Below are 27,737 nucleotides of genomic sequence, written 5' to 3'. Positions count from 1 at the left end.
GCACTATAAAAGGGTGGTCATACTTGAGCTCTTTTGATGAGGGCTCCTGACAGCCCTTTAGTTGTATTAACCCCCACTAGAAGGATACAGGGGTATGAGTGGGGTAAGATGGTGGAAGATTCAGAAGACCAGCACAAGGGACATATCATACTAACTGTAAGGTATGTCCCTTGTGCTGATTTTTATGTTTTCTGTTTTAGCTAAACCTAGGCTTTAATAGAAGGACATCGTTCGAGTGGGAGTAGGACAACATGGTGTAGCAGTACAGCCCTGATTACTATACAAAAATTGTGGGGCCTGTGTCAATGGCATTAGCTTGATATCAGTTTGCTGTTCTTCTGAGGTAGTTTAGAATTCAATGACAGGTGCAATTGACCTGCAATTCACATATGTTATGTTACGCATTAATGCACATTGCGTTATGCCAGCTCATTCAATTGATTGGGCTGTCTAATGCACTGAAACAAAAAAAATGCACTATTTTTAGCAAATGCAGTAGGCAACAGCACAGGGTAGTGTGTTACAGTGTTCTGAATCACCAGTGTGTTAGAGTGCTATTCACAATGAATGGCTTTTCAGCACACCAATGCACATAACATGCATTGCCATGTGTTGTGGCCACATGTATATTATTGGAATGCAACATCGTGAACCTGGAATTTTTTAAAATGCATACAGAGTAAGTACCTGAAATTGACTTGGTACCAGCCTCTTGCAGTCTACCATACAGAAGATGTCAGAAAAGGGATAAGGAGAAGCAGCACAAGGAGCCAATCAGGTGTGCTGCAATGCAATGAGCATTCTCATAGGAGGAGAGTAACAGATATGAACTCAACAGTGTACTGCTTCTGCTTTCACTGTCCAGTCACCAGGTGGGGAGCTGAAACTAAAAGGGAAACATGAGCAGAGAAAGATCGGGTTTCCTCCTGTGCCACACAGGGCTTTGTACATTTCAGAACTGGATGGACAGAAACACAAATTATTTGCCCCCATGTAATGTATGTATTTTACTTTTGTATTTAGCTATTTCCCAGAGTATAGGTTTAAATAAACCCATATGGGTACATGGCTGTCGGGCAGCATGGTCAAAGTATAACTGGACTTGTCAATCTACAATCTACATATAATTTTACATTACAATTACAAAGCAAACCCAAGGCCAACTTCTCCTCTTGCCCATAGTTGTACATAGTGACAGATAGTTTTTGATTCTTTGTATGGCATATGTAAAAAGATGTGCTAATCCCTAATACTTAGTTTCCACTGAGCGGATTGGTTTGTGTCGGTACGGTACATTATTTTGAGTGTTTCCATTATGAAAGTGGCCCATACACCCGAACCAAACTGCACTATTCCTGGTCCTCCTTCAGATGTAATGCCATAGGAAATGGTATGGTACGGTTAGGGCGGAGCTACTGGCATCAACAGATACATTCCACTGATTGGCGGACATGAAAACGTCAATACTCAGGTCAAACGAAAGCGCAAAATAAACATGCATGGCCCCTGGCGGTCCGACTTGCAGTGGAAACGCTCACCTATATAGGCCGGACCATTCTAACCCTTCCAAACTGTACCAACCTGAACCATTCCGCTCAGTGGAAACGAGGCATATGAGTGCAGAAAGTTTTCAGCTATGAGGCATACCAGTAAGAGAAACACTTTTTTCAATCATTGTATTACCTTGTTTGGATGTGAAAGTTGTTTGTTGTGCCCGTGTGTTCATAATCGTGGACGGCAGCGGCGAAAATCATAGCAAAAATTTCCAGTTCTGTTAGCCAGTGCTAGAGAAATGAAATAGGTGGTGTAATTATTCATCAAGGAACATTACTTATCCCTACCCTGTGCTTTTTTCCATACCTAACTATACATGAGATTAAAATGTAATTATCATTCTTAAAATAATGCAAACTACTTTTACAACAAAAACATAAATAAATGACTATATCAGTTGATCTAAATGTAATCAACACACTTCCTTTTATTTTAATTAAATGAGTCATGAGTGAAAGCGATCATGATATTTATTCCACAGTCTTTCAATAGCATTAATGGAGCAGTTATAGTTTTCCTACATCTCTCTTGTAAAAATAATTTTATTACCTGGTAATACTGTAAGTATCGACAAAAAAAGAGCAATCTCCTTTGCTCAAGAGAAGTGCACTGGCAAAAGACAATCCACAATCTTCAGCTGATCCAATAATTGAACATGTTTTGCTGCCCCCTGCAGGCTGGGAAAACCCAAAGGAAATACTGCAAAAACAAGAAACAAAGGGTGCACCAACCTAGCGCATTACCTTTGTGATAGCTTTATAACAGATACAGTATATACTCACAAACAGCATCAACAATAAGGCACATCAAAGTCCACAATGTACTTGAAGCGACATGGTCACTTAGATAGGTCCCAAGTGTGAGATGACCTTTCAAAAGTCTAATAGGTTTCAGGGACCCCCCTTGAAACGCATCATCCTTTTGGAAGGTCTTTGCTTGGGACTTGTCTAGGTGACCAGGTCACTTCAAGTACATTGAGGACTTTGATGTGCTTTTTTGCTGATGTTGTTTGTGAGTATATATCTGTCTTTTTATACAAATAAAGCTATCATGAAGGTAATGAGCCTAGGTTGGTGCAACCTCTGTTCCTTGTTTTTGAGATACTGCAAGTATATTTGATGACTTTCCGCTTACTTTAACAGGGTGGCAATTCTGTTCATTCTGTATTGAAGATGTTGCAGCAGTGTCACTATGTGGACAGAGTAGCTTAAGGTGGACAGGGTAGATTTAGATAGACTTTGAAGAGAAATGTAATTTCAGAAGCTATAACGAAACCAGGCCTGGCAGAGTCACCAGAATTGCCTGTGGTCTCTCTGCAGCTGATCTTTCACTATTACTGACTTACCATGTTTGTTCTGCACTGTGTCTCTGTATAGTGATGGGCATTGTGTGCAGTTGTGTTTGGTAGGCGGCGTTTTTTTTTTGTGAAGGCTTTCATCGTGATTAACGTTGGATCTACTTCAGGAGACAATTAATTTGAAAGGACTTGTCAAAAACTGTCTCTGTGTTTTTTATTTTTATTACTTTTGACACCTTTTTGGTGAATAAGTGGGATACTATATACCCCTTATTCATTTGCATGAGGGGGGCAGGATCTGGGGGCCTCCTTTGTTAGGGGCACTTCTAGATTCTGATGTCATTTCCCATTAAAATCCATACCAAACCTAAGGATCCTGCATGGATTTTTGGGGGACCCTATGCCATTTTTTTGTTTTGGTGTGGGGTTCCCCTCAAAATTCATACCAGACCAGAAAGGCCTTATATAGATTGGGGGAGACACCCGTGCAGTTTTTAAAAAAATACATTTTAGCCGATACTTATATTGTTTACATTTTGCTGACAGCAGGGAATCCGGGTAACAGCAAATGAGTAAATTGTAAAGGATTCAGCAGCCGCCCGCTCCTTACCAGCAGCCTATTTTCCATGAATCTGAATGAAACAAAAATAATCCGAATGAATCAAAAAATGTTGTTATAACTTTTTTGAATTCATTTAGATTTGTTGCTATGTCCATTCGGAAATTCAGATACATCCGAATCTCTTAAAATAAAATATTTGTCTGAAAAACAAATGTGAATGAACCAAATTGCACATGTCTAGCCACTAGGTACCTGTAAAGTAAGTGCAAAATGTCTAAAGAACAAATGACAAATGAGAGTGAAGGGCAGGCCTCACTGTCAGAATCGGGCTCAGAATATGAACCTTTAGAAAACAGCCGTATCTGACAGCTAGTTTGGACAACGATGAAGAGGTTCCTGCTAAGACCAGGTGTACCCAACCCCACACGACTGACCCTACTCCATACTCTCTCCACATAAGGCATTGTCGTGTACCAGGAGGAACCCAGGACCCATTGCACCAGCGTAGGGTTGGACAATGGGTCCAAGGATTTCATCCTATTTCCTAATTGCAGTCAGGGTGCCATTGTCTGGCCTGTAGAGGTCTGTGTGTCCCTCCATGGATATGCCTCCATAAACCATCACTGACCCACCACCAAACCGGATGTGCTGCTGAACGATGTTACAGGCAGCACAACATTCTCCATGGCTTCTCCAGACCTTTTCGTGTCTGTCACATGTGCTCAGGGTGAACCTGCTCTCATCTGTGAAAAGCACAGGGCGCAGGTGGTGGACCTGCCAATTCTGGTGTTTACTGGCAAATGCCAATCAAGCTCCATGGTGCCAGGCAGTGAGCACAGGACCCACTAGAGGACGTCAGGTCTTCAGGCCACCCTCATGAAGTTTGTTTCTGATTGTTTGATCAGAGACATTCACACCAGTGGCCTGCCAGATGTCATTTTGTAGGGCTCTGGCAGTGCTCATCCTGTTCCTCCGTGCACACAGAAACAGATACCAGTGCTGCTGATGGGTTTAAAACCTTCTACAGCCCTGTCAAGCTCTCCTAGAGTAAACGCCTGTCTCCTGGAATCTCCTTCATGCTCTTGAAACAGTGCTGGGAGGCACAGCAAACCTTCTGGCAATGTTATTTTATTGTGCCATCCTGGAGGAGTTGGACTGCCTGTGCAAACTCTATAGGGTCCAGGTATAGCCTCATGCTATCATACTTTTGACAATATAGTGTGTGTATATATATATATATATATATATATATATATATATATATATATAAACATATATATATACACATATATACACAGTATATAAATACAGTGGTGATCAAATACCACCAAAATAAAGCTCTATTTGTGTGAAAACATGTTCTACATTGTATTTACATACAGTGTTGCATGACTGAGTAATTGCCAGTTAAAGTACCACAGTGCTGAATAAATAGCAAAATATGCCCTGGTCATGAAGGGGTTAAATGTTCTGGAGGTCAAGTGATTAAGAAAGGGCTTTGCTTCCTTATGTCAAAGCCTCCAACAAGATCAACAAGAGCAGCAGAGTAGGGACATCACAAAATCCCACTGCAAGTCTCCTAAGACTAGTAGTCAGAGGCAATAAATCACCCAAGCAGGGACACTGACAGCAATAAAAGTGTAAAAGTTTTTAACCCCTCACTATTCTACCCAAATTTAATTTAAAGAAATAAGTGACAAAATAATTTATCTGTAATTTTTTCTGGACAACTTGCTGGGCATGCAAATGTGGAGAAATATATGTAATGCATGTGGAATAAAAAAAAGTAATAATCATCCACTGAATGCTGTAAATACAAGCATCAGTCACATACCATTACCAGAATACACTAATTTTAATTTCGCTAAGGATTTATAAAAGAGGAACACAACAACCAAAGTGGTAAAAAAGTAAGGGGAAATACATCTTCAGATTCAAAAATAACTGTCTAGAGTAGTTTTGTTTTATGAATGGATTTGTGCATAGGAAACAAACAAAAAAAAATCTAGGGGAGTTTTTTACTATTCACATTTTAATTAATTAAGTTGCACAATAAACTTTTTGTTCTAATAAGCCAACAATATTTTTCATGTAGTAAAGTAATTGCCAATAAGTTGGGTGCAACACATGTGGTCAAGTGTTGCGCAGCCCTACATTCAACTGTTTTGGTTATATATATATATATATATATATATATATCTAGTACATATATCTTTTATTTGAAATTCTGCCCAGCACCTTCTTCTGGATTAAGTAGCAGGAGCATAGAAGCAGTGATATATTTATCCTGTATAAAGATAGCCGTAATAATCATTCAGTCAAATTTTCCATTTTGAACTGACATTGATTGGCACGGGAATTGCTTTCATCTCATACACATGACTCTTATATCTTTTAGCCTAACCTGCCCCAGTATTGGCATGTCCCCAAGACTAATTAATTAAATCAATTCTGTTTTTAAAATTAAATTGAGAACAGACTTGACCTGACTAGCTTGTAAGGTTAAGTGGTGGAGTATTTGTGTTGTACTGTGGCATGCCATAGAGGCATTATGCTGACACTGACTGAGGTTTATTTACAGTGTTAAAGGAATTGCAAATTATCACATGGTCAGAATTTAGGAAGTCCAAGGATTATATTGAAATAATGATGGAGGAGTGAGAGGTGAGACAGGGGACTGATAGGAAACAGTAAGGAAGTACATTAGAAGGGGGTAGGGGTGGGAAAAGAATTCAGAGGGTATAGGATATCAATGTTTTGTTTTCCTTGTCTGGGAATCTTTCTATGTATTGTACATTTTATATGAACAATAAAATAAAGTTAAAAAAAATCATATATATATATATATATATATATATATATATATATATATATATATATATATATAATAAATTGTGTGATTATTCCCTTCAAATATCCAATCACGTGAAGGGCACATATTTGCATTCTCTTATTGTATCTGCACTTGATTGAACAATGATAGTAAATGTTCACACAATTTATTTAGTAAATCAACCCAAATATGTTACCATCAGTGTATTATCAGAATATTGTTCTGGTTGAAACCATACCCGCTTAATGAACAATTAATCATGAAATCACTGTATGTAAACACATGTCACATAAATTAGGAATTTGCAAAATGTTTTCTTACACTGTTTATTTTGTAGATTATGTATTTAAGAACGCCCTTAAAAGCATTTACAAGTAATTTTTGCAAATATGTCATTTGGGTTCACTGGCATTTCAAGATGTTTAATTAATTAGTGCTGACTTCTGAGTTTAGTTTTTTAACAGCCTGGAATCTGTCAACTTAATTAAAAAAGTGACACTGTATATTTTATAAAACCTAGTCTAATCTTCAAGTTTAATAAGCTTTTTTGTAAATTTAGAAAATTGTTACTCGTGCTTTCAGTTTTCTTACTAGAAAGCTAACAATCATCTTGTCACATCTTGTAAAAAAAATTCTGGAAAGCCACTTGTACTAATTGGTGTTTGCTCTGAATAGGCACACTGCTCAGAGAACAATTTTGTTATTAGTATTGCTAAATGCAAAATGACACACTTTGAGCATAACAAATTTAAATGTTAGAAATACTTCCATCTGTACTCTGATTTTTTTGCCTTCCCCGATCACTGCTGGTACCTGACCACAAATTCCAGTATTATACCAAACAATTTAATTACCATAAGTTCTCCTGAATTTGAAAGAGAACATAGGAGTAAATCAACTGCTTCTTTTTCCTGCAGTCACCAAGGGTGCTTTCTTTAGATTTCAGGGGACATACAAGAACTACGACTGTTAATATCTAGTCTTAAGGAGCCATTCCCAGGATACACTGCCCGTTATGAAGTCTAACTCAGAGTTTTTAGTCTTCACCCATTTCTTGATACAGTAAGCAAGCATTGTGATGTAAATTATGTGGTACAAGCTCTTTTATAAAAACTTACTAAGTTTCACTAGTGTTTAAAATACAAGATGCACCGTAAGCTGCTGCTGACCTTGTTTGCTCATCAATCTCACTTTTAACCTGCACAAGATTCTGAAGATCACCAATGTGTTTTTTTTTTTTTTTTTTCATAAAAAGTAATAAAAAGTAATAAAAGCAGTCATTTACTCTTGTAGGGACAATGCCATTACCTGAGATTTAGAGCTGTAGAGCGTCACTTTTTATTGTGTATTCAATGTCCAAGATTTATAAGCTCCATGTTCAGCGGGAAAGTCTAGAACTAACAAATGCTCTTGTTTATGTGAGTTTTGGGGTGAGAGCATTTACTAACACAGAGCGATGATAGCATGCCATTGCCAATGAAAATGATTCTGAAACAATCTTTCGACAAACAACTACTCTGGGATGCTTAAAATTGATATTTGAATATTTTGATTTCTATTGTTATAGTAGATAAGCTCAATATGATGTATATGTAAAGCGCTGCGTAAATTGACAGCGCTATATAAGTACAATAAATAAAATAAAATAAATATGTTCCATGGGATTTATTTCCTATTTAGGTAAAAGGTCCACAGTACACCAGTCTGTTTTATTTACAGCAACCAAAAAAAAGCATAAACTATATGTTTGTATTTTGCATATTTTAAAACTGAAATTAATAAACTATGTCCACCCACAGTTTTGTTAGGATTTATTGCTATGCCATCCTCAGTTTTTTCCAGGTTCATAATACACTTTTTTAAAGGAAAACTGAATCAAAACACAAAGCATTCCCCCAAAGGCAGCATTAATACCTATTTATTACTATTTTTTTTTGATTTATAAAATGGTTTCTTAAGCAGTATTGTTGACTTTTATTCAGATTTCACAGATTCTATTGCTTAAAAAATGCTTCCTTTTTTTTTTTAAACAGAAAACAATGCTTCAATTTTTAAGTAAGGAAGTTGGAGCCAAAGTTAGTGTTACTGAGGCTTGTCAAAGCAACTGCACACACCATCTGTTTATTTTGTAGTCAGTTAAACAGGCTTGAGATTCTCATTAAATTCATTTTATTTTTGTAGGTTTGACTATGCCAACTCTCTACTGTAAGTTCAGTGTTAAACTGATAATTGATTACAACTTAATTTAAAAAGTTGGAGGGAATTTATATAGTTTAAAAAGGGAAACAAGAAAGAAATGTCTGCTTACAAATGTTTTATTTTTAGAATTGCATCGTTGGAAAACAAATTAAAGCCACACTAGCTAATATCAATAGATAGGACAATGCATCTGGTTTGCTGATATGACTCATCACTGTGTTCTTATCTTACTAGCTCTAAAGCCTATTGACTCAATCAACAAAGATGATAACATGATTAAGTAGACTTTACTCAACTGTCATTTATGGGCATTTGCAAGGATTGCAACTATCTCCCATGTAATCCATTCTGCCACCCATCTTAACAAGCCTTAATGCTGCTTTAAATTGCTTTAGAATGCCATTTGTGGGCCCTAAGACATTCATATTGCATGGCAGGCAGAGGGCATGGTGTAGTTGACAGTTCAGGCCTAGTTACATAATCACATAGTTTGTTTGGTTGAAAAAAGACACAAGCCCATCTAGTTAGGGGGCATACAATCCTTTATAGACAATCCTATACCCACAGTTGATCTAGAGGAAGGCAAAAAAAAAAAACCCAGTAAAGCATAAACCAATTAGCTCCAGCAGAGGAAAAAGAAATCCTTCCTGATCCACCGAGAGTGAGTAATGAGGATAATATTAGGAGGTTAGATAAACCTACCACGACACTCTTCACGGGCCCTTCAACTCAGAGTGTAAGGGAAGTTTACAGGAGTTGTGATCAAGTGATGTTAGAAGTTGCAGCTTTCCATACCTGAACTGCTCAACTCTCTTGTTTACCAGATGGGTTTCTAACTCTTTTTTCTGTTTCTTAATCTTCACCAATCTGTTGCTGAAGCTGCTACTTTCCCCACCCTCACTCATGAATATTTTATTTTTATTCTACCCAGCTCTTCTTCCCCTGCATCCAGAGATGTATAGTAACTAAGTAGAACTACTTCACTACTGTACTTAAGTACCGAAAGGCGGTATCTGTACTTTCCTAGAGTAGAATTTTTTTCTCCTACTTCCACTTTTACTTCACTACATTTTTTCGATGATTTCAATACTTCTACTCCGATATTTTTTTTTGTGCTGCATAGTTACTCGTTACTATTATAAAAATTACCACTGCAGAACAGTAGATGGCAGGTTTCATGAAGCTCAAAACATGTGTATTATCAGTGCATATGAAAATAAATGCTACTGTATGTATAAATAAAGCTGCATTTGAAATAATAAAAAACAATATGATGTCCAAACTTTTGACTTCTTTCTTTAATAACTACATAACACAGTACTTGTACTTTTACTTTCAGTACTTGAGTAGCAATGTTTTTTAAAAAACTACTGGTACTTTTACTTTCAGTACTTGAGTAGCAAATTTTTTTAAAAAAACTACTTGCAGTACTTAAGTACAAAAAATTTTGAATACTTTAGTACTTCTACTCAAGTCTTCCACTTCTACTTAAGTCACTTTTTGATCGGGCACTTGTACTTTTACTCAAGTATGGGTTTCGAGTACTTTATACAACTCTGCCTGCATCCGACAAGTTTTTTTTGGGGGATGCTATGGTGGTGCTTGAGGTATAAGTAAGGTAGCTAATGCAGCGGGCAAAGCACTGATATCGCACACACCTGTGGGCATGGTAAGAAAGTGGATGTTTCTTCATTATCTAGACTTCATGGCTTATAGCGTAACACTTTTCTCCCTTTGTATAGACCAAATAAGACCTGGGGTTGAACTGAACAGACTGTGGGATTAAAGTAGTTTGTCAGTGTGCATCGGCACAATGGTGGTTAGTGGGCACCCTGTACAATGGTAATCAGTATGTCCTGACTGATGTATATAAATAAAATAAAAAAATTCAGCCCAACTCTACACTTCCTTTATAAAATTCTACAAATGGACTTAAAGGTTCAATGATAAAACCTATAAATGAATATCCAGTGCAAATCAGCCAATGTTCTACAATATAGTAGTGATGGTGTCACCTTCTCAGCAAACATATTTTTGGAAATTGCATATCTACAATGTGAAAATAATGGTGAAACCCTCTACATACAATAATGATAGCAGAGATGCAAACCAACCAGTGTATTATAACATAGTAGTGACAGTGTCACTCTCTCTGCAAAAGTTAAGAAATATTGCAGAGCTGCAATAAGCAAATAGTAAGTGAAACCCCTTATAATTAATCATAATAAAAAGTAAATTTGATTTACATATTTTACATTTATTATTATTTATATATAGTGAGTTTTGTCATTATTTGCAAATTGCAGCTCCACAATTTCTTAAAATATTTTTGCAGAGAGAGTGACACAATTACTACTATGTTCTAATACACTGGTTGATTAGCATCTTTGCTATCATTACAGTATGTAGGGGGTTTCACCATTATTTGCACATTGCAGCTCTGCAATTCCTCAAAATATTTTTTGCAGAGAGGGTGACTACTATTATACATTGGTTTATTTGCACTGGATATTCCTAGATAGGTTTTACCATTGCTCCTTTACAGTAGGTCCATTTGTACAGATTTTTAGAGGAAGCACGGGGTAGCGCTATAGTTTTGCTGATTTATTCACATCGAATGTGGGAACCAGCTAACATGATTCTGTGATTATGGCTTTTGAGATTTTTTAACTTGCATGGTAGTTGTTTTATTTGATTTGGTTTGTCCTCTGTATACTGTGTGACAGGAAGTCAGGTAAATCTGTGGGTGTTGTCACAGACGGGAGATACATTTCTGCCTTGTTTAGACAATTCACCAATTACTATCAGGTGTCGCTGCAGAGGTAGCTAGAAAGGTTTAAGGATGTTGGAAAGCTTCAGCTATTCAGAATGAGGCAATTAAGGCCTCTATAAGTTATTCAGAGGATGACTACTGATTGCTGCATCCTGAGGCTTTGTGCGTTAAGCAGAGCAGTGAGCTGAGAAAGACTTCTGAAGGTGAGGTGGTGTTGACTTTTTCTGTGTGAAAAGAAAACAAATAGACTATTGGTTTTCTGCTGTATGACCAGCAGTGTCTGCCCAGCAGTAGGTTGGGACAGACACCATAGGTAGGTTCCTGTGTTGTGAAGGTAGACGCCCCAAGTGGCCAGGGCTTATTATATGTTTGTTTGATTTATGCTGTTTGGATGCTTGCACTTGTTTCCAGCAAATTGTGTGCAGGGTTCGGGAGGATGCTACGTACATGCGCAGGATTCAGAAGGATGTTATATACAGAGTGAAGGGTTCAGGGGTGTGCTACATGGAGTGCACAGTTGCAAATTGGCTGAATCTCCTCAACAGATTGCATGACATGAGGAGGGAGAGCTAGTACAGAGGGAAAGTTCACGTTACTTTTATTAAAATTCATGGCTTTTGCATACAAGTGGCTGAGCCTATTCTGTGTAATTACAGTTGAATTTCTATCTTCCAGGCAGCCCAGGTGCAGTGTGCAGCCTGTCATTGACATTGTATGCTGCTGTACTCATGTTTATGATTGCCCCACTGTATAAGGGAATACAGCAGCATACTATGATGTCAATGACAGGCTGTACACTGCACCTGGGCTGGAATTACACTGAATGGGCTCACACAGTTGGTGCTTAAGTGTCCTGGCTTGTTTCTAGAGTGGGAAACAGTGTTAGAAGAATAACACTAGAGGAAAAAATTGTTTTTTTTTTCAATCTATTCAGCTTGTATTGTGACACCAGCAATGTTCATGTCAAAGATAATGCAAGCAGATGAATGGACAGAGCACACAGACATCCAACATTATTTTCTCCCTGTCAGGGTCTCTGTAGGAGCCATGATTTGTGCTGGCAGAAAGGAATGCAGGGGCTCTGTCTGTCCCTTAGAGGAAATTTAACAAAAGCCTTGCTGGCGTCAGAATACTGCCTGGATGGTGTGGTTCTCTGGAGCTGCTCTGCTAACATCCATCATGCTACACTGCTGAAATGAGCAGCAGGTGCTCTTCATCCTACCAGAAAGTGTTGCTCTCTCTCTCTCTCTCTCTCTTTCTCTCTTTAGTCCAAGTATAGAGAAGCAAACTTTCTGTGCATCACTGTAGCCAGGGGCTGAAGAATCTCTCTGCCTCTTGTATTTCATTCCCTGTAGCAGGCTGTACTGTTCTCTCCTGTGCTTTGCTGTTCTCTCCTCTCCCCCTCCCATCTAGCTACTGAGTGTCGACATCGCCTTTGTTGTATTTCATCGGGCAAATCAGGCAGGCAGAAGAAGGGGCGGGTTCATTTCTTTCCTATTGGCTGAGGAGGCAGCAGAGAGGCTGTATATCAATCAGCCTCTGACTCCAGCCTGCCAGGTCTAGCTAAAGATCATCGGCTTATGCAACCGGAGCCGCTGTATCCCTCCACAGAAAAAAAGAGTCCCCTGCTTCCTTGCATCAGTACAGGATTTGGAGGTACAATAAAATAAAAAATAAAAAAACACTGTGACACATGCAAGAATGTGAATTTTAGGGGTGCTTAAATATTTTTGGGCAAATCTTTAGAACCCCCAAGCTCCTATCTTACTCCGCCCCTGCCCTGCATAAATATTGGTTTCTGCTGTGACTGCATGTTTGTCTCATCTGTTGCACAGCACACATTGCAGGACACAGGCTTCTCTCCTTTTGCACAGCAATGGTAAACAATGTATAAGAGTAGTGTTGTGACCTCTGTAGTGAGCCATAGTAGAAGCATTGGTCCTCTTTTGTCTAATGTGCAATAGACATGACATATATAGGAGGCTTCAGTCAATCGGTCAGAATATTGTGATATTACTGTGTGAACGTCTAATGGTGCCTCATGTGCCTTTCCTCTTAAGTCCGTGAATCTCCACTCAAGAAAAGGCTTTAAATAGCAAACTGACCTTGGTGTGTATCATATCTGCAATCTGGATTGTACAATAAAGTAAATTTTTAGGGTCCTATTATATATTCCACATACATCATACAGCTCCACTGTAATTAGACATGTGCATGGCAAAAAAAAATTGTTTTGTTTTGTTTCCTTTAGATTCGGTAATCTAGTTATTTGGTTTCGTTAAATTCTATTGATTCTTTTAATTCATATTCGGCATTCGTATTTGGAATTAGTTTTATATCTTTTTTCAAATTTTCTTTAAATTTACCAATTTTTTTAGATTCAAAACCTTAGAATCAATCAATTTTGAATCGGTTGAACTGAAAACTTTAGATTTTTTTTTTCGATTCAACTGTGGCAAACTGAACAAACAAAAGAAAAATCTTCATCAAATGATTACAATGACTCTTTAAATCATTTTTGGCTTAACAAAAACAACATTATTTTAAAATGGTACACCAATAACACACACAATCTTTGAATTCAGAAATATGTGTACAGTTCAAATTCGACTAGAATTTGATGTAAAATTAGATTTGAATTTCATTTTCGATTTACCGAAATTCAGACGAATTTAGTTTTGTTATTCGGAACATTCGGTAAGCTTTGTTATGCTGCAATTTGGGTATTCAGATATATACGAATCTCCAAATAAAGAAAAATTTGTCAAACTACTTATTCTGAATGAAACAAACCGCACATGCCTATATGTAATGATAGTCCACTAGTCCTTACCACACTGCCCTATACACTGGTATGTTCTCACTATGCCATTTTGTATAATGATTCAACATTTTACACACACCATATTGCATATTCCTATAAAAAAATACCCATATGTTCTATACTTCACACTGCTGTATCGTATAAATTGTGTCTCTGTCTTGTTCTTTGTTACACTATGCTATACAGTATATATATATATATATATATATATATATATATATATATACAGTATATATTCTGCCTCATCTTTTGTTTCTAATTAAACTCTGCTTTACAGTACATAGCTTGCCTTTCTTTGTTGTTCCTGATGTAGCACCCTTCTATGTAGGTGCTAGAAAAACCATAGGGGAGGCCCTGTCTGCTTATCAGGGGGGCCTGATTGTTCAGCTAGGCTGTCATGTGTTTCCAGGTGTGCCTGTTTAGCTCGGGGAGTCTTCGCACTATGGCCAATGAGGGTTCTTATTGGACAGTGGAGGAAACATGACCAATAGCACACCAGGGCTTGTATCTATCCCAGAGGGCAGAATCTGACGCAATGCATCCTGGGATGGGGCATAAGTCTGAGGGGGGCACATGACAGGGTGTCTTTGGTGGGAGCAGAGTCGCAGGAGGAGGGTGTCCTGGGCAGTCGGCCTGGAGGACGGAAGGTTGAGCTGAGCTGCAGAGAGGGATCCAGTGTGCTGTGGACCGAGTGGAGCTGCTGGGCAGAGGTTTCCAGGAAAGCAGTGCCATGAGTACTGTAAAATGCCCAGGGCTCTGCCTAGGATAGGGGGCCACTCCAGAAGGTTAGAGGGACCCGGGAGCCAGCTAACCAGTAGAGAGGGCTTAGAAAAGGGAGTGCCAGTGTCTAAGCCCTAAAGATAAGTGTGTGAGAGAGGGTGCCAATGCCGGCCCTGAAGCGTACAAGTGTTCAGCAGTGCAGCAGTGATAAAGTAGCTACCTCAGCAAGGAGTGCCAAAGGGAGCTTCAAAAAGACTTTGAGTCACAAGGAGGTGATCAGAAGTCAGTTCAGTGTTAACAGGTAGCAGGCCAAGTTCTCAATAAACATAAAAACCCAAAGATACTGGACTGGTCATTGTCTCAGTGCTCACACTTGGAAAACATGCTTAAATGTGCTGTTGTTGTTAGCGGTAACCCAGGCGGACCCACATCCAGCACAATGACTGGGAAATCTGCTACACTTATTAAACTCTTCTTAAAGCGGAGTTCCGTCCTCGGGGGTCAAATTTAGATAAAAATACCCCTGGGACAGTCAGAGCTAGTACATTCCACCATGGATAGCCTCTGAACTGTCCCGGGTCGCACTTACCTGTAAGAAGAAATACTTACCTTGAAAAGTTCTTCTCCAGCGCTGCCATCTCAGGTGTGGGCAGCTTAAGCCAGCGTGTCCTCTTCTGCGGCCTCTTTGGTGACATCGGAGTCCCACAATGCACTGCACCGGCCACGCTCGTCACTTACGGTGCAAGCGCAGCATCCCTGGGCATGCCCAGAAGCTGTTTAGCAGGGAATGCCGCGCCTGCACCAGAAGCAATGAGCGGGCTGGCGCAGGCGCATTGATCCCTGGGAGTGATGACATTCAGCTCCCAGGAGTCATCGCAAGCCGGAAGTGACGGTGCAGGCCGCGGCCGCCGAGGGAGGAAGTGGAAGGAAGGTGAGTATATTTTCTTCAATATCCAAGGTAAGTGACCAAAAAAAAATTGGGAACATCCATTTCTTTTTTCAGGTGTCCCTTAGCAAGCGGATGGCCCAAAATCGATTTTTTTCGATTTTGAGGCCCGGAACTCGGCTTTAAATGGATCAAAATTCATCTGGTTCAGCAGACCTTTTTTCATTTCAATCCAACAATGGCCATTCCTGCTAGAGAAACTTTGATCTAACGATTTGAAATATTGAAAAAAAAAAAAAAAGAGATCCTCTAAGATGCAAAAAACCAAAGTGCATTCATCGCCACAGACCTTCCTGTGTCCCAGTGGGCACACCTTGCTAGTGTAGGGCTTCATGCTTTGCCTTTTTCTAGATTCTTCTAGAATTGCTGTGCTCTGGGATTGGTGATCAGACTATGTTGCTTAACTTCAGAAAAAGTAGGTCACCGAACTTGCCCTATTGTTCAGCAGAATTGGCTGGATCCAAAGACTGATAGTTATGAATTGCAGGCCGCCATGCACCAACCCATTCAAGCTTAACCTACTTAACACTTAGAACATTTTTACTTTAAAATACAAATGCTCTGAAAAATCTATTTTTTTTTAAATTATAGATTAAATGACACCAACAATACTTAATATTAATAAAATATATAATTATTTTTAATTGTATTATTATACTGTAAATACATTTTAATAATATGCCTAAATACATAAAATTTTGTTTTGAAAATAAATGCATTTCATATAGCCTAGCTGATGTTAAATAAATCGAAAAAGGAGTTTCCACAGGTATAATTGTATGTGTTACTATTTAGGATTAGCTATATTGTGCTATTATTATTATTATAGGATTAGGTGCAGGACCAAGCAAAAGGTTGACTGCTACACTTTTCAGCTTAACATATTTACCTTCTTTTTCTTACCCTGCCTCTATGTTTCATTGCCAGGATCAAGGAGGTGAATTCATAAGCTTGAGGTTGTGACTTAGAACCAAGGGCAACAGACTCTCCCTGTGACATTTCTAGATGCCTGAGCAGCCAATCACTAAGCACCACCAATGTCATGTGGGAGTAATGGAAATAAGTAATATGCTCCCCATAACCAAGAGTTCTAGGTATTTCCCGTTACTCCCGAGGGCCCCAACCTACTGATAGGGAAGCAAGGGCAAGTATGTAAAGATTACCTTTTTGCTGCCAGAGTTGTTTTTTTTTTCATTTTTTAACTCTTAAAAACTAATTTTAGGCCTGGACATTAAATAAAACCCCCTTAACATTATATTTTTTCTGAAAGCAGACACCCTAGAGAAAAAATTAGGGGTAGTTTCAATTTTTTATGTCAAATGATTTTACCACATAAAGTAAAAAATACACTAAAGTTAATTTTAGGGCATGCAAACAAAATAGATTACCCAAATTTCTTTAAAAAATATAAAAGATGAGGGAGTAAATAGATACCCAAAATGTCAAACCTTAAAATTGCGTGCGCCCATGAAATGGCGACCAACTTCAGTTCCCTATATTTTCCATAGGCAACACTTTAAAAGCACCCTATAGATAATCAGTTCAGTGTTACGGAGAAGGTCTGCTGCTAGAGATATTACTCTCTCTCCGGCGTGCACGACAATACATGTGTATTACAATTACAATCTGCTTTTCATGAGTAGATGCCCCTGATGCATGTGTTTACATTCATATGTGCATATATGTGGGGGTGGGAGAGCCTCAAAGATTTTTGGGGGGATTTTATGTGCTTGGGTGTAACCTTTTTTTTTTTTACTTAACTTTTTTTTTCAGAACACACGGGACAAAAAGTCCCCTGTGTGATGATTTTTTGGTGACAGGTCTTTTAGACCCTGGATGTCTCCCCTGTTCTCAACTTATTGCATGCAATGCAGATTGCATTGCATTACATTCTTTCGCGGCCGGGGACACTGAGAGGCGGACCCGGAAGTGATGTCAAAGATGTCACTTTCAGGGTCAGCAACAGTGAGGGAAGGAGAGTGAACATGTGTCCACTCTGCTCCCTCCCCTCTACCCAGCGGCGCCCGTTATGTCGGTCCCAGGCACGTAGATGGGCAAGCAGAGCCTGGGTTACATGGTGGGGCGCTGTTACCAAGGGGGGTGTGGAAGCAATCATATGGCAGTGCAGCCGCCTGAATGCTTCCATCTGACAGGGAGGAGTCTGCTCGTCAGTTATACACACAATATTTGTGTAAATCCCCATTGTCAGGTCCGTACAAAGTACAGACCTGGCAGCAAGGAGGTTAAGGCATCTTCTTCACACTTTAAATAGTAGTTGGCCATGCAGGCCACAGATGTACAAGGGAAGACTTCTTTTTATTGTTTTAGGTCTGCATTTAAAAAAAAAATAAAAAGTCCTAATTCGAAGGTATGTTTGTTACACTATGCTGTGGTATATATATACACTATATTACCAAAAGTATTGGGGCACCCACATGAACTTTAATGGCATCCCAGTCTTTGCCTGTAGGGTTCAATATTAAGTTAGCCTACCCTTTGCAGCAATAACAGCTTCAACTCTTCTGGGAAGAATGTCCACAAGGTTTAGGAGTGTGTCTATGGGAATGTTTGACCATTCTTCCAGAAGCACATTTGTCAGGTTAGGCACGGATGTGGATGAGAAGGCCTGGCTTGCAGTTAGCACTTAATTTCATCCCAAAAGTGTTGGGTTAAGGTCAGGACTTTGTGCAGGCCAGTCAAGTTCCTCCATCCCAAACTTGCTCATCCATGTATTTATGGACCTTGCTTTGTACACTGGTGTGCAGTAAAGTTGGAACAGGAAGAGACCAACCCCAAACTGTTTCCACAAAGCTGGGAGCATGAAATTGTCCAAAATTTCTTGGTAGACCGACGCCTTAAGAGTTTGCTTCTCTGGAACTAAGGGGCCAAGCCCAACCCCTGAAACATCCCCACACCATAATCCCCCCTCCACCAAATGATTTGGACCAGTGCACAAAACAAGGTTCATAAAGATATGGATGATCGAGTTTGGGGTGGAGGAACTTGACTGGCCTGCACAGTCATGGCCCCAACCTAATAGAACACATTTGGGATGAATTAGAGCGGAGACTGCGAGCCAGGCCTTCTCTCTAATATCAGTGCCTGACCTCACAAATGCGCTTCTGGAAGAATGATCAAATGTTTCCATAGACACACTCCAAAACCTTGTGGACAGCCTTCCCAGAAGAGTTGAAGTTGGTGAATCGGCAAAGGGTGGGCCAACTCCCTATTGAACCCTATGGACTAAGACTGGGATGCCATTAAAATTCATATGGGTGTAAAGGCAGGCGTTCTAATACTTTTGGTAATATAGTGTGTGTGTGTATATATATATATATATATATATATATATATATATATATATATATATATATATATATATATATATACACAATATATATATACAGTATCTCACAAAAATGAGTACACCCCTCACATTTTTGTCAAAATTTTATTATATCTTTTCATGTGACAACACTGAAGAGATGATAATTTGCTACAATGTAAAGTAGCGAGTGTACAGCTTGTATAACAGTGTGAATTTGCTGTCCCCTCAAAATAACTCAACACACAGCCATTAATGTCTAAACTGCTGGCAACAAAAGTGAGTACACCCCTAAGTTATAAATGTCCAAATTGGGCCCAATTAGCCATTTTCCCTCCCCGGTGCCATGTTACTTGTTAGTGTTACAAGGTCTTAGGTGTGAATGGGGAGCAGGTGTGTTAAATTTGGTGTTATCTCTCTCACTCTCTCATACTGGTCACTGGAAGCTCAACATGGCACCTCATGGCAAAGAACTCTCTGAGGATCTGAAAAAAATAGCTGTTGCTCTACATAAAGATGGCCTAGGCTATAAGAATATTGCAAAGACCCTGAAACAGAGCTGCAGAACGTTGGCCAAGACCATACAGTGGTTTAACAGGACAGGTTCCACTCAGAACAGGCCTCGCTATGGTCAACCAAAGGGCTTGAGTGCACGTCCTCAGCGTCATATCCAGAGGTTGTCTTTGGGAAATAGACGTATGAGTGCTACCAGCATTGCTGCAGAGGTTGAAGGGGTGGGAGGTCAGCCCGTCAGTGCTCAGACCAAATGCCGCACACTGCATCAAATTGGTCTGCATGGCTGTCGTCCCAGAAGGAAGCTTCTACTAAAGATGATGCACAAGGAAACCCGCAAACCGTTTGCTGAAGGACAAGAAGACTAAGGAAATGGCTTACTGGAGCCATGTCCTGTGGTCTGATGAGACCAAGATAAACTTATTTGGTTCAGATGGTGTCAAGGTGAGGAGTACAAAGACAAGTGTGTCTTGCCTACAGTCAAGCATTGTGGTGGGAGTCTCATGGTCTGGGGCTGCATGAGTGCTGCCGGCACTGGGGAGCTACAGTTCACTGAGGGAACCATGAATGCCAACATGTACTGTGACATGTACTGTGACATACTGAAGCAGAGCATGATCCCCTCCCTTCGGAGACTGGGCCACAGGGCAATATTCCAACATGGTAATGACCCCAAACACACCTCCAAGATGACCACTGCCTTGCTAAAGAAGCTGAGGGTAAAGGTGATGGACTGGCCAAGCATGTCTCCAGACATAAACCCTATTGAGCATCTGTGGGGCATCCTCAAACAGAAGGAGGAGGAGTGCAAGGTCTCTAACTTCCACCAGCTCTGTGATGCCGTCATGGAGGAGTGGAAGAGGACTCCAGTGGCAACCTGTGAAGCTCTGGTGAACTCCATGCCCAAGAGGGTTAAAGCAGTGCTGGAAAATAATGGTGGTCACACAAAATATTGACACTTTGGGCCCAATTTAGACATTGTCACTTAGGGGCGTACTCACTTTTTTTTTGCCAGCGGTCTAGACATTAATGGCTGTGTGTTGTCACATGAAAAGATATAATAAAATGTTTACAAAATTGCGAGGGGTGTACTCTCTTTATATATATATATATATATATATATATATATATATATATATATATATACAGCTTCATGTGTTTTTTTAGTAAATGTGAACTTACACTTTAAATTACATCTTGCGGTACACTAAAAATTTATTTTTGTTATTCTATTTACAAATGTCCTTCAAACAGTAAGTTTCTTCTTCTTTTAAGCCTTCACCCTGAGTTGCCTCAACTTTAAGGCCATTGTGTGAGGTTATCCTGTTCTTTTTCAGAAGCCACAATCCAAAAGGCTAAATTAAAACAAATTTGTACTTACCGCTAAACCTGACTTAAAGAGAAAGTAATGAACAGTTTGCGTAACATCTGCGGCATGAATCAAATTGTGATATGGATTTTTATGTTTGGTGTAGCCAACTTCCAGCGCCTCCACAAATGATACAAGTGCAGAAATAGGTATCTAAAACAGAAACAACTATGATTATCTTGTTTTACACACGCAACACCATCAGAAAAATAAAATGACCAACAATACAGCAATGAGAACATTTAAACTTCAGACAATAAATTAGGATATGCTGTAAGAAAGAGACAATGACGCTAATATGTATGACATATGGTACATGAAAGAGGAGATCGAAAACATTACCATATCTTGTTGAATTACACATCTCTTTTGTTTCACAATCACACCCTGTCACTGTTGACGTGCTTACAAGAAAGCAGCAGATAGATAATTTATGCTTCAGGTAGCATAACTAAATAGTTTTTAGGGGAACAAACATCCAGAGAAAAGTATAAAGACATGCTCATTTGTTTGTGTCCAGGTGCTAGAAGAACATAAGCAAAGAGAATACACATCGAAGAGTCATGTGAAAATGTTATTTTTGGTCAGTCTATGAAATAATTGAAATTTTGAAAACATGACAAACAGAGTAGTCCTAACATAAAATTAGCAGTTCACATAAATCAAAAGGGCACATGCCAGAATTACCGAATATCATTATTATTTCATACAAATAAATACCCCTCTCTCACCATGAATGAAACATTTCTGCTTGTAAGCTCCATTATGTTACCTTAAGCCTAGACAGCATAGATTCTATTGTCTCATTCCACCCAAAGCATTGCTAGCATTACATGTCATTTGAGACCGCGGAGTGTTAATGTTTTTAATCAGGAAGACCCTTCAAGGAATTCGTAAAGGGTGTTGTAGACACCCTTTAGGATTCCCTTGAGACCTGATCCAAAGTGTCACAGACAGGTATATGAATCTATCAGAGCCTGGCATCGAGTTTGGAGAGTCCATACTGGACACTCCTTCCCCAGTGCCCTCCCTCCTTCTTTGGCCACAGCACCTGGTACACTGACAGGTGCATGATTGAGAAGTTTTGTACTACGGGGCTAATCTGGGGATACAGTAATGTGTGGGAAGATGTGACATTCATGACAGATTTTCCGCACAAACATACTACCCACTTGCGTATTACTGTATGCCTGCTGAGCGTTGGTTTATTACTACAAGTTTACTAATTCGTGGACTGGCAGCAATTAAAGAATCTTTTGCTAACATGGTGACAGGTTCTTTTTTTTTAAACACTTTATTGAAAGTTTATAAGCATACAAGTAAGGTTACAAAAAGTGTACAAAAATCCAAGACAGGTTCTTAAAGTGGTGATAGTTTGAACTACCTAAATTTGGCTCATGTGATGGTACCGAAACTGCCAAATGCTTGCCTTGATTAAGTGCAGGAATTAAGTGCAGGAACTTCTAAAGGGAACTACCACCTAAAAACAGCGTTGTTAAAGCTTTATCAAACTCCCCTGCCTGTATGTTAGACTTACAGTTAGATAAAAGGATCAACAAATCACAATCAGGGCATTGAGCCAGAATATGTAATGAATATATTCTATGTAAGTATATAACTCTGTATATGTATACGATTACAAGCTATATACTAGCTTAAACTAATTTACTAAAGTTGAGAATCTTCAAATTAATTATCCAATCATGTGAAAAGCCTTTGTACATGATTGGTTTTAGGTGTAAACAGGAATTTGCTTTTAGCAATATTGAATAGTTTAAGTGAATATTCACACAACAGAACAAGCGAACAATCATAACTTCAGAGTCAAGGTATTTAAAACATTATTATACACCGATAGAAACATCTTTGTGTAAAAAAGCATTAAAAAGATGGTTGCATTTTCCATACATAATTAATCTTCATTTTGGAAGATAATCCGTTTACAATCAGGTAACTTGTACAGAGAATTATGAATGTGGACAAAAATACATTGAACATTTACATTATGATTCTCATAACCATTCCACAAAATCATTTTTTGGGGGTTTGTGTCTCCTAAATATCATCTTTTGTAACTGTTGTCTGACCATTTGCTATATTGTCTGTATAGCTGTATTCTGGAATCTTGAAATGTCCCCTTTAACAATAAGGGGGCCTCTAGATAAAGCTCCCTCTTCATAAGACTGAGTAAGGCATACATACCACTACTTATTCACAAAAGAAACAACTATACACTAGAAAAAAATAAAAACACCAAAACGTTTGACAAATGACAAGTCCTTTATTTAAAAAAAAAAAAAAAAATCACAATGTACATCCATTGTCAAGCATGTTGTCCAGAGATGCTGGCCTACATCAATGATGATGAACAATGAATGCCAACCTGCCCAAAATGAAAAACCCAGCACGTGACCGATCTGTCGCTTCCCTTGTGAGTTTTGTATGTCTTATCAGAATCCCCACTGCTGCGCAGATATACCCTCTGATACCCTCTGCTATACCCTCTGATATGGCCTCTAGGATCACAGGTGATAATCGGTATTGGTGTGCTGCTGTAAAATATCTAGTTTCTTTACAACGGATTACTACTAGCGCTTGGTGGCTCTAAATATGAAACTAGTCTGCATTTATCCAGGTTAAAATAGATAAAAGGTAAAAGATACACAACTGTTACATCAAGTTTAGTGCATGCATGTAGTGCCAAGATTTCTATCCATAATGTACATCAACAGAAGTGCATGTCTGGATATGTAATAGCATACACAATATTCCTACACATGTTACCTGCATGATTTTGCATTTATATGTTTGGAAATTTAAGGGGAGTAAGCTTGCTGTCAATAAACAGGGAAACACTGCTGTTTCAGTTTGTTGATCTGATTGAACAAGAAATGGATTATGTTGATGGAAATGTCAGCGTAGACAAGAGCATGCATGTTTAACATTTTCACCAATAAACAATATCAGACTACCAGTAACACGGCTTTTTTCTTGTTAGATCTTTATCTTATTTTCTTGTAAAAATTGACTTTTGTTTGATATATATATATATATATATATATATATATATATATATATATATATAATGTAAAATATTTAAATAGTGTTTAAAATCTTTAGCAGTGCACAGCAATATGCTTTATTTTAGTGTTCCGAAACCTCCTGGGCAATCTTTTGCAAAACATTGGCCAAAGATGGTATTTATAGAAGTGCCATGTACAAGTGTGCTATTAACCTTCCTAGCGGTATTCCCGAGTGTGACTCGGGGTTAGATTTTAGAGCCAAAAGCGGTAACCCCGAGCGACACTCGGGTAGCGCTAGGAAGATCGCTGGATGCTGGAAGAGGTTTTACTTACCTTTTCTCCGGGATCCAGCGATGTATGCGGGCGGTATGCGGCGGCGGAGCTTCCTCCCGATCGTCTGCTAGCCCCGGCTTCCGTCTCCGGCGACGTGACGTCCGCCGGGGGGTGGAACCGGTGGCAAATTCGAATGTAAAACACACCAAACACACTGATACCATTAAAAATAAAATCACATTACATTGCCCCCCAGTGCCCTTTTCTGCAGTTTTACTGTACTTTTTATGTAAATATATGTATATATATATATATATATATATATATATATATATATATATATATATATATATATATATATATGTGTGTGTATATATATATATATATATATATATATATATATATACGTATATACATATATACATGTATATATATATATATATATATACGTGTATATACAGTATATATGTATATATATACGTAATTCTTGTGAATGAGCAGCCCAAACCAACTGTATACATTATATATATATATATATATATATATATATATATATATATATATAATATTGTGACAGGAAGTCAGCTAAATCTGGGAATGTAGTCACAGGAAGGAGATACATTTCCACCTGATTTAGAAAGTCCATTAATTAATGGACTTTCTAAATCAGGTGGAAATGTATCTCCTTCCTGTGACTACATTCCCAGATTTAGCTGACTTCCTGTCACATACCCCCCCCTCTTGTTTCAACCCTAGGGTTGGGACACATATTTCCAGGCACGCATGTGTCAGGCACTGCTGACTCACTGATAAGCCTCCTATTATCCTCAAGCTTCCGGATGAAACTGTTTTGTCATCTTCATTGACGGATTTCTCATAAATGCCACACAGTTTGTCTCTCATCTCATATACACATTCTTCAACTGCATTTTTGGCATCATTTTGCTCCTTCTCGTTTCTGTCATCTTCATTGACAGCTTTCTCATAAATGTCAGACAGCTTGTCCCTCATAACCGTCTGTCCAATCCACCATGGAGGACCGTGATCCATAGGCAACTCAATTGGGCTAGTCTTAATGTCTTCAACATTCTTAAGACGCCTCTCTCTGCAATCCATAAATGTTTTCCACAAAACTTTGAGAACCTTTGCTTCACTAAGCTTTGTTCCAAGTAGGGACTCTTGACATCCCTCTGTGACTTGAGTTGCCTCTCCATACATCTGTACACAATCATTGACTTTTTGTTGTAAAAGGGAATGATCTTCCTTCTTGAGCTTTGCTTGCTCTAAGATGCTGTGCAGAGGATTTTCCAATTGAGACAACAGGCTGTCACACATTTCTTCAAAGTGACCCCTGTTCCTTTTCCCAGAGATATCAATATCATTCACCAAACATTTCATATTCATAGGCAGATCTGAAGCATTTGCACTCATCAACTTCTTAAACTTTTCGCCCTCCTGAGCGAGTCGCAGTAAAGGCCTACTATTTGATTTGATATTCAGTTTATATTTCTTGCCAAACTCTTCACAGAAGAAGCCAACCAGAACATCATCAACTTTCCTTCCACCAACATAGGGGTCAAAGGCAACAACACAGTTGAACCCAGCGATCTGGGTGGTATCCATTATAGACCTCCTCTCTGCATCAGTGAAGAAGCATGGAACTGCAACACATTCTTTTACAGGTTTCTTCAATGCACTTTCTGCTGAACTATTTGACCGCTCAAGGTCACCTAGTTCTTTTTCTCTATCTGAATTCCACATGGAATGCATCTCAAGATCACGATCAAACTTCTGCCACCCGTCTTTCACCAGTTCCATTTTGGAAACACTCCCTGAAAGGCACTTATTCATTTGCTTCACGTTTTCACCAACAGCCTTAGTTTTCTCCACTAGGTTTTCAGCCTGAACTGAGAAATCACCACATTTCTTACTCAGCTCCTTTGTTTGCTGAAGTTCTAATGATACATTTTCCAATGCTTGAAGTTTTTGAAGGAACGGTTTATTCCAAAGGGGTGATTCAAGCCACATGTCGTCACATTTCTGAGGCTCACTCAGGACAGACCCCAAAACACTGATCCTTTTAAAAACTGCATCAGGCACACTATCCCCTCTTTGGGACAGATCCTCTGTTGCCTGGAATTCCTCTTCCAGTTCCTGCAACGGAATCTTCATCTCTTCTACTTGCTGTTCTAAGGCTCGCTTAGACTTTTCTAGCTCCTGAACGCTTTTCACAACATCATCCTTGGAGCTGACCAATTCTTCCATTTCTGTACGCAGCTGTTTAACACTTTCTAGTTCAGCCTTACACTCTAGAGCTTCCTCCAAAGAGCGAGCCAAGAACAGGGCTTTGCTCTCGTTATCACGCACCTCCGTTTCTGCACGTGCGCGTTCTTCTGCATATTTTGCAGACACAGTCTTCTCTTCACCAAGCATCTGATCAAACTTCTTTTTCACATCTTCAACACACTGTAATGAACCAACGCTTTCTTCCATGCGTTTTTTCATATCCGCTATCTGAGCTTGCAATGTTGCGACTTGCTCTGATAGGTTTTTCTTTGCTTCCGCCTCCTCTTTTAATTGTTCCAGGAAGCCATTTTTCTCATCTTCCATTTGTTTGAGCTTTGTGCTAAAACTCAGCCTTTGACACCTCTCTTCCTGTAAGAGTTCCTGCGTGTCTTGCAGCTGCGATTCCAAGATAGAAAAATCTTCCGCAATTTCTCTAGATTTGCTGTCTGCTTGAGAAAGCTGATTTGTAACATTGTCCAACTCAACCTGCAGTCGGTTTGCCTTCTCTGACAGCTTAGCACACAATCGGTCACCTTCTGACACCTTGACTTGCGATTCCAGAAGCTGTGCCTCTACTTTTTCCCTCTTATGTTCACAATCTCCTTTTCCCTGCATAAGAGCTTTCACCTCATTGGCTAGCATCTGGGAATAAGAATGTAATTCTGCCACACAGGCTTCTTTCTCCTTTAACTGCTGCTGGACACGTTGGGCTTCCCCTTTCCAACTTTCACAGTCCGCACGCCATTCATTTACCACATTGCTCAAAGTAGTGAGCTCATACACAGTACTCAGTAATTTAGCCTCTCTTTCACTTTTCTCGTTGTCGCTGAGAGACAATGTCGTTTTCAGAGCGACATTCTGTTCCTGCGACTCCTGCAGGTCTATTTTTGTAGCTCCCAAAGACTGAAGACTTTTTTCCAGCTGATTACGCAACTCCAACATATCAGCCATACTTTGCTTCTGCAAAGTCTGAATTTCACTTTCCTTTTCCATGAGGATGGTATCTTTCTCCATTATAGTCTCTCTGCGTTTTTGCAACTCGACCAAAAGAAGAGCAGTGGATTCTTCCCACTGTAACACATGAGACTTGAGTAGTTCATTCATTTCCTGCAAGTTTCTATGCTCCATTTTAAGCAATTCCAAGGCTTGTTCCTTTTCTTCCATTTTCCGTTGCAAGGCATCCAACTCAGCCCTGCACACATACTCGGTTTCCTCCAAACCGATGGCCTCCATTGGCTGC

The 27,737-nt window shown here is 39.2% G+C and overlaps 1 protein-coding gene across 2 annotated transcripts in view; it reads right to left on the bottom strand.

Annotated features, from left to right (window-relative positions):
* The window catches only part of PDE1C (phosphodiesterase 1C), an 899,304-nt gene that overhangs the window by 132,425 nt on the left and 739,142 nt on the right, over window positions 1–27,737 (bottom strand). For both annotated transcript variants that reach the window (XM_082258063.1, XM_082258064.1), the window contains exons 8-9: window positions 20,928–21,068; window positions 1,684–1,784 (exon numbers count right to left, since the gene is read on the bottom strand). In XM_082258063.1, coding sequence (XP_082114189.1) covers window positions 1,684–1,784; window positions 20,928–21,068 — 242 coding nt within the window. The remainder of the gene's footprint in view (window positions 1–1,683; window positions 1,785–20,927; window positions 21,069–27,737) is intronic.

This window comes from Pelophylax lessonae, assembly GCF_965119305.1.
Source record: "Pelophylax lessonae genome assembly, chromosome: 5".
NCBI classification, from domain to species: Eukaryota; Metazoa; Chordata; class Amphibia; order Anura; family Ranidae; genus Pelophylax; species Pelophylax lessonae.
Note: the sequence above shows the minus strand (reverse complement) of the source record. Positions and strands in the feature narration are given on the sequence as shown.